Source organism: Rhinolophus sinicus, linkage group LG12 (assembly GCF_036562045.2).
Source record: "Rhinolophus sinicus isolate RSC01 linkage group LG12, ASM3656204v1, whole genome shotgun sequence".
In the NCBI taxonomy this organism is placed as follows: domain Eukaryota; kingdom Metazoa; phylum Chordata; class Mammalia; order Chiroptera; family Rhinolophidae; genus Rhinolophus; species Rhinolophus sinicus.
In genome coordinates this window covers 37,079,582-37,092,926 of record NC_133761.1, presented here as the reverse complement: position 1 = coordinate 37,092,926, position 13,345 = coordinate 37,079,582, and the positions used below count along the sequence as shown (strand labels likewise).

The following is a 13,345-nucleotide window of genomic DNA, read 5'->3' as shown; positions in this document are numbered from 1 at the left end:
AAAATCCTAAATAAAATTCTAGCAAATCGAATACAACAATGCATTAAAAAGATTATTCATCACGACCAAGTGGGGTTCATCCCGGGGCACAAGGATGGTTCAACATTCACAAATCCATCAATGTGATACATCACATAAACAAAATAAAGGACAAAAATCATATGATTATATCAATTGATGCAGAAAAAGCATTTGACAAGATACAACATCCATTTATGATTAAAACACTTAATAAAATGGGTATAGAAGGAAAATACCTTAACATAATAAAGGCCATATATGACAAGCCCTCTGCTAATCTCATAATTAATGGAGAAAAACTGAAGCCCTTTGCTCTACGTTCAGGAACACGACAGGGATGTCCCCTATCACCTCTGCTTTTCAACATAGTGTTAGAAGTCCTTGCCAGAGCAATCAGGCAAGAGAAAGAAATAAAAGGCATCCAAATTGGGAATGAAGAAGTTAAATTATCACTCTTTGCAGATGACATGATGCTATATATAGAAAACCCTAAAGACTCCACCAAAAAGCTATTAGAAACAATCAACGAATACAGTAAAGTTGCCGGCTACAAAATCAACGCACAAAAGTCCATTGCCTTCCTATATACTAACAATGAAATCTCAGAAAAAGAAATACAAAAAACAATTCCTTTTGCAATTGCAGCAAAAAGAATAAAATACCTAGGAATAAACTTAACCAAGGATGTGAAAGACCTATATGCTGAAAACTATAAGACATTTTTGAAAGAAATTGAAGAAGACACAAAGAAATGGAAAGACATTCCGTGCTCATGGATTGGAAGAATCAACATAGTTAAAATGGCCATATTACCCAAAGCAATATACAGATTCAATGCAATCCCCATCAAAATCCCAATGGCATATTTTAAAGAAATAGAACAAAAAATCATCAGATTTGTTTGGAACCACAAAAGACCCAATTAGCCAAAGCAATCTTAAGGAAAAAGAACAATAATGGAGGTATCACACTTCCTGACTTTGGCTTGTACTACAGGGCTACAATAATCAAAACAGCATGGTATTGGCAGAAAAACAGACACATAGACCAATGGAATAGAATTGAGAACCCAGAAATAAAACCACATAAATATGGACAGATAATTTTTGACAAAGAAGCTAAAACATACAATGGAGCAAAGACAGCCTCTTCAATAAATGGTGCTGGGAGAATTGGATAGCCACGTGCAAAAGAATGAAACTGGACTGCTATTTGTCACCATGTACCAAAGTTAATTCAAAATGGATCAAAGACTTAAGCATAAGACCTGACACAATAAACTGCATAGAAGAAAACATAGGTACTAAACTTATGGACCTTGGGTTCAAAGAGCATTTTATGAACTTGACTCCAAAGGCAATGGAAGTAAAAGCTAAAATAAACGAATGGGACTATATGAAACTTAAAAGCTTCTGCACAGCAAAAGAAACCACTGACAAAATAAAGAGGCCACCAACTGAATGGGAGAAGATTTTTGCAAACAGTGCCTCCGATAAGGGCTAGTATCCAGAATATACAAGGAACTCATGCAACTCAACAACAAAAAACAAACAACCCAATTGAAAAATGGGCAGAGGACTTGAAGAGACATTTCTCCAAAGAGGACATACAAATGGCAAATAGACATATGAAAAAATGCTCAACATCACTAATCATCAGAGAAATGCAAATCAAAACCACAATGAGATATCACCTCACCCCAGTCAGAATGGCTATCATCAACAAGACAAATAGTAACAAATGTTGGAGAGGCTGTGGAGAAAAAGGAACCCTCATACACTGTTGGTGGAGATGCAGACTGGTGCAGCCGTTATGGAAGGCAGTGTGGAGGTTTCTCAAAGAATTACGAATAGAATTGCCATATGACCCAGCAATCCCTCTCCTGGGTATCTACCCAAAAAATCTGAAAACATTTAGAGATAAAGACACGTGTGCTCCAATGTTCATTGCAGCTTTGTTTACGTGGCCAAGACATGGAAACAACCAAAATGTCCTTCGATAGATGAATGGATAAAGAAGTTGTGGTATATATACACAATGGAATACTATTCGCTGTAAGAAAAGATGATATAGGAACATTTGTGACAACATGGATGGATCTTGAGAGAGTAATGCTGAGCAAAACAAGTCAGACAGAAAAAGCAGAGAACCATGTGATTTCACTGATATGTGGTATATAAACCAAAAACAACAAAAGAACAAGACAAACAAATGAGAAACAGAAACTCATAGACACAGACAATAGTTTAGTGGTTGCCAGAGGGTAAGGGGGGCGGGGGGTGGGGGGTGGGAGATGAGGGTAAGGGGGATCGAATATATGGTGATGGAAGGAGAACTGACTCTGTGTGATGAACACACAATGGGATTTATAGATGATGTGATACAGAATTGTACACCTGAAATCTATGTAATTTTACTAACAATTGTCACCCCAATAAATTTAATAAAAAAAAAAAAAATGATGAAGCTGTTTTGGGACATGTGAAGCTTAAAGTATAGTAGGACATCAGGATAGGGTTAGATGTGCATTAAACAGTTAGAAAGAAGGATGTGGAAACTAGAAGAGAGAGTTGGAATAGAGAGATTTGTAATCAATAATATATGGGTGATAGTTAAAATCTACTGGGAGTAGAGATAACCCAGGAAGGGTGTTTAGAGTGAGACGGAGGGTAAAAAGAAAACCCTAAGGAATATCAACATTTAAGGGGTAGTAAAAGAAGGATTCTGAAAGAGATTAGAAACAAGCTACGTGTTATATATCAGAAGACATCTCTGGGTTTTTTTAAATATATGTATTTACTTTATATTTAATTTTTCTTAAAAACTTAGACACATTGTTAATAAGTTTTAAAAATACTGGGAGCTGACCAAAGAAGAAAATAACTTACTTTTAATGTTTTCTTCTTTTTAAAAAAGAGGGGGGAGGGAGTAAGGATATAGTCTAAACTAAAATTCCATGAGCACTTACAAGAAGTCTATTAAATTGACCTCTTACTTTTCAGTAGGACGAAGTCTTTGGATAACTGCTAAGAGCTTTGTCAGCACCTGTAGTTTTCCTGACTCCTTCTCACTAAACATGAGAGGGTTGTAGTCAGCAGGGAACACATTTATCAAGCCTTCATATAGACTCCTTTCTTCAGTTTCATCCCAAGTTGAACTACATTCTTTTTCCTATTCAAAAGAATAATTGTTAACACTGGCTCATGGTTTTTTTGTTTTGTTTTTTACAATTGGGAGGGAAAAAAATGCTAAAATTATGGGGGGAGGGGGGAATGAAGATTAATAGCTACCAAAAAGATCAAGCTAAAAATCATGTAAATATTCATAGGTTACGATTTAGTCTTTTTTTTTTTTTTTTTAAGTAACATGTATTCTACCGAATTAATTACAGAGCAGTTCTAATGCAGGTGCCCAATGCCTCCTGCCTTCATCTTGCAAGTGCAATATCATCACTCAGTGGGTGTGGGGAGCAGAGAAATAAAGGAAAGCAAAAAAGAGGGCAAACAGTGCTACAAAATCTATCCCCTCCAAAACCCTGAGATTCCTCATCATTGATCCTTTTTCACTCTTCTTCCTCTTTCCCTCCCTGCTATTACTTTCTCTTCTGGTTTGTGGGCTTCACACAGCACCTCCTGGGTGATACTCAAAAACAAACAAATTAGTTTACTCAATCTTAACAATTTCTTCTGCAAGAATTCTGCCAATAAGTTAACAAAGAAATTTATTCATACTTACAACATTTATTATTTTACCAATAGTTTTTAGAATAATTTTATTCCAAAGTGATTATCAGCACTTCTGAAATTCCCCCTCCAAAACTGCTTAGCTGACATGTGAACACATAACTAAAGATTATATTTATTAATGACTATATCACCTTTTAGGTTAAATTTCTGGGACTGACAGATCTCATTCTCTCCCACATTTACCAAATTTATCATTGTTATTTACATGTGGCAGGCTCATTTCAGCCATTATATATATATATATATATATATATATATATATATATATATATATATATATATACACACACACACATATATATATATATTGCTATAATATTAGGGAAGGTTTACTGAATAAATCCCAGATTGTAAATTATGCACCCTTTTTGAAGTCTGTAGTATCCTATGCCTATTACTAGTTAACTGATACATTCTGGACCATCAAAAAGTCTTCCTTTTAAGGAAGAATTTTTAGCTTCTATTTTTGCTGGGCATCATGCCCAAAGGGTTTAATTTTTATCACTATGTATAGAATCTGTTTCTTAAAACGTTGCTTAATAAATGGTTATAAGCCTGTCTACTGCAGTTACAGAAGCTGACTTCTACGATAAGCTATATAAGTATAACCCACTACAGGATAAACTTAGAGACTTCTGGTACAACACTCCATTTTCTAAGTATATAATGCATGGCCTCAAACATCATGTGGCACCCACAGGTTTTCGTTTGCAAACTATGATTTTATTGTTTAAAGAAAAATATATAAGAATAAAAATTGTTAACAGGGTACTAATAATTACTGTGCAACTTCCATGGCCAGGCATTTTACTAGGTTCTTTCCACACTATTTCATCAAATTGCCCAGTAACATTGTCAGGAAGTTATTATTGTCTCTGCTTTCCAGTGAAGAAAACTAAGGCTCATAGATGTAACTTGACCATGATTAGAGAACTTGTAAGTAATACAGTGGGGACTGGTACCCAGTTCCAACTCCAAAACAGAAAACTCTCGTTATACTCCAAATTGCCTTATGTTCATTAAATATCCAAATGGTCAGCTCAACTATGCAGCCAGGAAAAATCATCCTTGTAGAAAGTATCTAATTTAGGAAAATGTTCACAATTTGTTGAGTGAAAAAAATAGATTTAAAATGAGAAACTTTAAATTGAGTTTCTTTAGAAAAAGACTGATATACTCGTATGCATATCTCTGAGCCCCTATTTCCTCACTACAAAATGGAGATGGTAATAATAGTACTTACTACATAGAGTTTTGTGAAGAATAAATAAAATACTAATAGAAAAATTTTTCATGTTTAGTACATGGTAATTGCTTAATAAATGTTAGTTAAGATTACTATTAATATCAAAATGTGGTTTTCTCTGGCTGGAGAGCTTTATTTCTTTATTATAAATTCCAAAAAGTGGTATACCACGTCACAAGATATACAAAATTGTAAGGCTTTTGATAGTTCATCAAACTATTTTTCTAGTTATACCAGTTTACAGTCTAACTAGATCATTTTTATTTTCTTCTTTGCAATTTTCTGAATTTTATAAATTTCATACAATTATGTATCACTTTTATAATGAGGAAAATAGAAATTGTTTTTAATGGCAAATTTTGTATTTGTTAGCACCAACCAAAACTGACTGTCTATATTAATATAAAGTAGGAAGGGAGACCATGACAAAGTATTAGACAGATGTCAAAGGGCATAGGGCACATACTCTAGAAGGCAGAGCCTCAAACCCATTTCATCCTTAGTTCAGCTATACGAATGTAGACATGAAGAACAAGTAGAAGGGTGGAGCAGCTCTACAACAGAACCATACTAGAGAGACTTAAAGCTTTGGGAAACCCACAAATGCAGCCCCAAGGATTAATCCAATCTGCCCTCTTAGAGTCACATGATACAGAACACTCAGCTCATATCCCTGACAGTCTCACATACTACTTACCTTTATAGAGTTGAACAAAAGGCAGGGGTGATTGCACAGTTTTTTAAGAGCTCCTATACACATTAGATGAGGACTATTTTCCAACAACCCTTCCAGACAGAATCTGACAGCGTGAGAATTCAACAGCTTTTGGTAAAGCTCAATCTGTAGTGCCCCTGGTCGGCAAAAGACTACATTCTCTATTTTAGGTGGGAGATATTTATTTATGACTTCTTGGGTTCTTCTAAGGAAAAAGAGTCCAGTGAGGCAGGTAAGTTCAGCTGCTCTCCTATCTCCTAACTCCTTTTCTTCCTATGGAAAAATAGCAGATTAAAAGTATTATAGATAAAAATACTTGCAGTAAAAATGAACTTAAATATTTTATAATGATAAACTACTTCCCTTCGAATTTTTTTTTTTAACAGAAGAAATGAAATATGAGTTTGGAAAAGGAAGACCAACCATTATCTCTTCATAATCATTTAATTAAGTGCAGCTACGGTCTCCTAAATCCTTCTTTATTTGGCTATCGGTATATTGAGAGACATTAGAATCAACAATCTACAATCTGGATTATTCTGAAAGTAAGCTTTTATGTGAAGACTATAATGGCACATAGCCCTAAAATCAAAGAAAAGAATTGATATAGAAAATTCTTGGAAGCAAGTACTTTGACAAGTTATTGATCCCAAAATTAAGCCTACAAGAAATTACTGGCACAAAGCATTACTGATTCTTTCAAAATCATTATACATTATTCATTAAATAATAGTACAGTTTTAAAGTCAAAATACAGTATGAATGAAATATATGTTCAAATTCTCTATATACAGTATTTTGAGTGTAGAGAACGTCACAACGAAGCTTAAATAAATCTCATATGTACATATGTGTTTACATATAAATCACAGAAAACTTCACTTATATTTTAAAACTATTTTCAATTTTTATTACAAAAGAAATAGGTTCAGGGTAGAAAAGTAAGAAAATACAACTGGGCAAATATAAGGAAATTAAAACCAACTTTAATCAACCAGAAACAACCACTGTTGTCACGACTTATCTTACAAATTTTTTTTCTTTGCATAAACATGCAAATATATTTAATGTTCTATTTGTTTGGTTTTTTGTAACAATAAAAAGATATCAAGCTATAAAGCTTCATGGGAACAAAAAAACCAGTTTAGCTTAACATTCTATACCAAATGTCTAGTACCTAGCATTTGTCCAACTTTAGGTGTTTAATATGTTGGGTAAATATATGAATATGATTTTATTCTTAAATAATGTATCATAAACATTTTCCATGTTACGAAATACTTGCATAAACCATTATTTTTATAGTTCCTAGTCCATCAGAAATACTCAATAATTTCTTGACCAATTACCATATTTTATTAATTGTAAGATATAATTTTTTATACTCTAGATTCTCTGAAATGGATACTTTTCATAACTCGTGACTTCTTACAATTATAACTAGATAGCATGCTTTTCTTGCTGGTACATAAAATAATGATGCATTTTAGATTGGTAGTATCTTAATAATGAAATATTGAGTCCATACAACATGTATACTCTAACCATTTACCTACCTCAGAAATGTTTATTTCCAGTTAGTTTGTTTTCTTTAACATGTTTCTAGGTTTCATTTTTACACCTAAATCTTTAAGCACATTTATAATTATTTCTTTAAAATACATTCCTTAAGTGAGACAAGGCCACAAGATATACACAATTCTAAGGCTTTCGATACACGTTGCCAAACTAACCTCCAGTTGTACCAATTTACATTCCAACCAGTAAAGGACAGTACTCTCATCTACACTTGCTATTACTATGTAAATCCAACCAAATAAAACACAATAGAAGAGAACAAAAGTTATTTCTTGGTTATTTTGGTTAACTTTTCAATACTAGTAAGGATGAGTATTTCTATATATTTCCTGTCATTTATAATTATTTTTGAAATACCTATTCATGAATTTTTAAAAAGTGATGTCATTAATGACAAATTCATTACCATCAAGCCAGTATTACAAAAAATGCTAAAAGGACTCCTTTAAGCAGAAGAAAGGACAAACAAATAAGTGAAGATCAAAAATATGAATAATATTGAGGGAGTTATCACTTTGAGAAGGGTGTAAATGTCTACGCAGTATGATGTTTTGTACACCTGAAACTAATATAAAAAATAAAATAAAATTTTAAAAGATGAATAATAAACTGGCAATAACTACATACCTATCAATAATCACTTTAAATGCAAATAGATTAAACGCTCCAATCAAAAGACATAGGGTAGCTGAATGGATAAGAAAACAAGACCAATGCAGACGCTGTCTACGAGAGACACACCTCATGTTGAAACACAGACACAAACTGAAAGTAAGGGACAGAAAAAGATTATTTCACGCAAAACGGAAATGAGAAAAAAGCTAGGGTAGTAGCAATACTTATCTGACAAAATTGACTTTAAAACGAAGACCATCATGAGAGACAAATCAAGGACATTACATAATAAAAGGATCGATCCAACAAGAGGACATAACCCTAGTAAACATTTATACACCCACATAGAAGCACCTAAATATATAAAGCAAATATTGACCAACATAAAAGCCGAGATCAACAGTAACACATTCAGAGTAGGGTACTTTCACACCCTACTGACACCAATGGACAGATCTTCTTGACAGAACAATCAACATGGAAACAGCAGCCTTAAATGACACACTAGACTAGATGGATTTAGTCGATATTTTTAAAGCATTTCACCCCAAAGTATCAGAATATACATTCTTTTCAAGTGCACATGGAAAATTTTCCTAGATAGAGCACACGTTAGGCCACAAAACAAGTCTCAATAAATTTAAGAAGATTGAAATCATATCTGACCACAATGGCATGAAACTGAAATCAATTACAACAACAAAAAAGCCCTGAAAAACACACAACCACATGGAGACTAAAAAACATGCTACTAAATAATGAATGGGTTCTAAAAAACATGTAATAATGAATGGGAGACTAAAACACATGCTACTAAATAATGAATATCTCATGGTTATGAGATAAAGGAAGAAGTCAAATGATATCTTGAGATAAACAAAAATGAAAAAAAACGACCCAAAATATATGGGACAGAGCGAAAGAAGGCCTAAAAGGGAAATTTTAGCAATTCAGGCCTACCTGAAGAAACAAGAAAAATCCTGAATCAACAGTTTAACCTTAAATAAGGGAATTGGAAAAAAAAACCAGCAAACACAGCCCAAAGTGAGTACAAGAAAGGAAATAATAAAGATCAGAGCAGAATGAAACAAAGACTTAAAAAACAATACAAAAGATCAATGAAACCACAAGCTGGTTCTTTTAAATGATAAATATAATTGATAAACATTTAGCCATCAAGGAAAAAAAGAGAGAGGGCCCAAATAAATAAAATCAGAAACAAAACAGAAGTGACAACAAACACCACAGAAAATTTTAAGAAAATACTACAAGCAACTATACACCAGCTAACTGGACACTCTGGAAGAAATGGATAAATTCCTAGAAGCATACAATCTTCCAAGGCTGAATCAAGATGAGACAGAAAATCTGAACACAGTGATTACTACCAATGAAATGGAATCAGTAATCAACGAAATCCCAACAGATAAAAGTCCTGGACCAGATGGCTTCATAGGCAATATTTACCAAATATTCAAAAAAGAGTTAACACATATTCTCCTCAAACTATTCCAAAAAATCCAAGAGGCGGGAAGTCTCCCAAGTTCATTTTACAAGGCCACTATTAAGCATTCCCCTTAAGATCAGGAACAAGAGAAGGATGACCCCTTTCGCCACTTTTATTCAACATAATACTGGAAGTTCTAGCCACAACAATCAGACAAAGAAAAGAAACAAAAGGCATCCAAATGGGAAAGAAAACTAAAATAAAAAAAGAAAACTATAGACCAATAGCCCTAATGAACATAGGTGCAAAAATTCTCAATAAAATATTAGCAAACTAAATTCAACAGTACATTAAAAAGATCAGACACAATGATCAAATGGGATTTATTCCTGGTGTGCAAGGTTGATTCAATATCTGCAAATCAATTAACATGATACACCACATAAAGAAAATGAAACATATAAATCATATGGTCATATCAATAGATGCAGAAAAAGCATTTGACAAAAATCCAGCATCCATTAATAATAAAAACTCTCAGCGAAGTGGGAATTGAGGGAACATACTTCAACATGATAAAGGTCATATATGACAAACCCATAGCTAATATCATACTCAATGGGGAAAAGCTAAAAGCATTCCCCTTAAGATCAGGAACAAAAGGGGGGTGGGGGGTGGGAGATGAGGGTAAGGGGGATCAAATATATGGTGATGGAAGGAGAACTGACTCTGGGTGGTGAACACACAATGGGATTTATAGATGATGTAATACAGAATTGTACACCTGAAATCTATGTAATTTTACTAACAATTGTCACCCCAATAAATTTAAAAAATAAATTAAAAAAAAAAAAGATCAGGAACAAGAGAAGGATGCCCACTTTCACCACTTTTATTCAACATAGTACTGGAAGTTCTAGCCACAACAATCAGACGAGGAAAAGAAATAAAAGGCATCCAAATGGGAAAGAAAGAAATGAAATTGTCATTATTTGCAGATGACATTATACTATACAGAGAGAGAACCCGAAAGATTCCACCAAGAAACTATTAGAACTGATAAATGAATTTAGTAAAGTAGCAGGATAAAAAATTAATATTCAGAAATTGGTTGCATTTTAATACACAAATAATGAACTATCAGAAAAACAAATTAAGAAAACAATGCCATTTATAATTGAATCAAAAAAAATACTAAGGAATAAATTTACCAAGGAAGTCAAAGACCTGTACTCAGAAAATTATAAGACACTGAAGAAAGAAATTAAAGAAGATACAAACAAATGGAAGTACATACATGCTCATAGTTCAGAAGAATTAATATACCGTGCTTCCCCAAAAATAAGACCTAGCCAGAAAATCACCTCTAATGCGTCTTTTGGAGCAAAAATTAATATAAGACCAAATATTATATATTATATTATATCATATTATATTATATTATTTAAGACTCGGTCTTACAGTAAAATAAGACCGGGATTTATATTATAGTAGCATAAGAAACAAGTCTTATATCAATTTTTGCTCCAAAAGATGCATTAGACCTGATAGACTGGCTAGGTCTTATTTTCGGGGAAACATGGTACTATTTAAAATGTCTATACTATCCAAAGCAATGTATAGATTCAAGGCAATCTGTATAAAAATACGAATGGCATTTTTCACAGAACTAGGACAAATAATCCCAAAATTTACATGGAACCTAAAAGACCCTGAATAGCCACAGCAATCCTGAGAAAGAAGAACAAAGCTGGAGGTATCGCGCTACCCAATATCAACTTATACTACAAGGCTATCGTAATGGTATTGGTATAAAAACAGACACATAGGTCAATGAAAACAGAACAGAGTCCAGAAAGAAATCCATGCTCATATGGTCATTTAATCTACGACAAAGAAAGAATTTACTTTGGGGTAATGACAGTCTATTTCATAAATGGTGCAGCAAAAACTGGACATATACATGAAAAAAAAATGGAACTGCAACACCTTCTTATGCCATATACAAGAATAAACTCAAAATGGATTAAAGACTTAAATGTAAGACCCGAAACCATAAAACTCCTAGAAGAAAATATAGTAAGTAAATTTATAGACATTACCCTTAGTAATAGTTTTACTTGATGTATCACCTCAGTAAAGGGAAACAAAAGAAAAATTAAACAACTGGGACTATATCAAACTAAGAAGTTTTTTCACAGCAAAGGAAACCATCAACAAAACAAAACCACATCCTATGAATGGGAGGAGATATAGGCCAATAATACATCTGATAAGGGGTTAATACCCAAAATTTATAAAAAACTCATACAACTCAACACCAAAAAAATGAACAACCTAATTTTAAAAATGGGCAGAGGACATGAAGAGACAATTCTCTAAAGCAAACATACAGATGGCCAACAGATGTATCAAAAGAGGCTCAAAGTCACTAATCCTCAGAGAAATGCAAATAAAAACCACAATGAGATACCACCTCACTCCTGTCAGAATGTCTATCATCAATGAATCAACAAGCAACAAGTGCTGGCGAGGATGTGGAGAAAAGGGAACACTCGTGCACTATTGGTGGGATTGTAGGTTGTTGCAGCCACTATGGAAAACAGCATGGCAGTTCCTCAAAAAATTAAAAACATGGGCCGACCTGGTAGCTCAGGTGTTTGGAGCTACGAGCTCCTAATGCCAAAGTATGCTAGTTGGATTCCCACATGGGACAATGGGCTCTCAAACACAAGGTTGCCGGTTTGACTCCTTGACTCCCACATGGCATGGTGGACTCCGCACCCCACAACTAAGATTGAACATGGCACCTTGAGCTGAGCTGCCGCTGAGCTCCCAGGTGGCTCAGTTGGTTGGAGCGCGTCCTCTCAACCGCCAGGTTCCCAGTTCGACTCCCATGAGGGATGGTGGGCTGTGCTCCCTGCAACTAACAATGGCAACTGGACCTGGAGCTGGGCTGCGCCCTCCACAACTAAGATTGAAAGGACAACAACTTGATTTGGAAAAAATCCTGGAATTGCACACTGTTTCCCAATAAAGTCCTGTTCCCCTTCCGGAATAAAATCTTTAAATGAAAATAAATTAAAAACAGAACCACCTTATGACACAGCAATTTCACTCCTGGGTATTTATCCAAAGAAATCCAAACCACTAATTCAAAAAAATATCTGCAAGTGACATCATAAAAATGGGAGCATGAGGTGAGCCTCTGGAAACCTCCCGTAGAATTTACAACAAATTGAACAACTATAACTCCACAAAGGGCTCGCTGCACAGCGGACAGGCAAGACGAAGAAACTCACTCCTGAATTCACCTAAAGGTGGACAAATTGCATAGCACGGGAGGAATGAAGGCAGAAGTGTGGAGAGGACGCAAACCTAGCTCAGTGCTCCGAACTCGCTGCATCCCGAACTACAGCAGATGCCGGAGAGGGAAGAACTTGGACTGCTACGGCTGTTTATGGACCACAGGGCTGCGGGGACAGCATATAACACGGCTGTACCCAACGTTCACGGCAGAGATTTCGGAGCAAAGACTGAGGGAAGAAAGCTGAAAACAGTGGTTTAAGCCTTCACTGCCGCAGAAAACGGGAGACATAGGCACTAAGACTAGTCGCCCCCTCCCTACCCTCCCAGAGCTCAACCTGCCACCACCTAACCACTGCTGGAAGCAGAACAGTAGCAGTGTCAGATCAAACCAACAGAATATTTGCAGTTCTGAGAATTGTTGTCCACAGACTCGGACTCCCAGCCCAATGAGTTCCGACAAAGGGGAGGGAGCTGTGGAAGGAGGGACTGGCTGCGGTGGTGGTCACCACCATGGCTCTGGCCATCTCTCATAACCAACACTACCACTGGCCCCACCTATCGGGGCGGATCCCTACAGGAGTAAAGAGAGCCGCTGAAGCACAAGACTCTGAATCTGGTGCAGGAAGAGCTCTGAAACCTCAGAAGCTCTCCAAATCCCCACACGGAGG

General features: G+C 35.1%; 1 protein-coding gene across 11 annotated transcripts in view; it reads right to left on the bottom strand.

The window, feature by feature from the left end:
• The window catches only part of RAD54B (RAD54 homolog B), a 128,095-nt gene that overhangs the window by 23,672 nt on the left and 91,078 nt on the right, over nt 1–13,345 (bottom strand). For all 11 annotated transcript variants that reach the window (XR_002135967.2, XM_019713370.2, XM_019713373.2 and 8 more), the window contains 2 exons: nt 5,711–6,001; nt 3,017–3,192 (listed from right to left, as the gene is read on the bottom strand). Coding sequence is in view for 10 of the 11 variants with exons in the window: in XM_019713370.2 (XP_019568929.2) it covers nt 3,017–3,192; nt 5,711–6,001 (467 nt within the window). In the remaining variant the exon portion in view is untranslated. The remainder of the gene's footprint in view (nt 1–3,016; nt 3,193–5,710; nt 6,002–13,345) is intronic.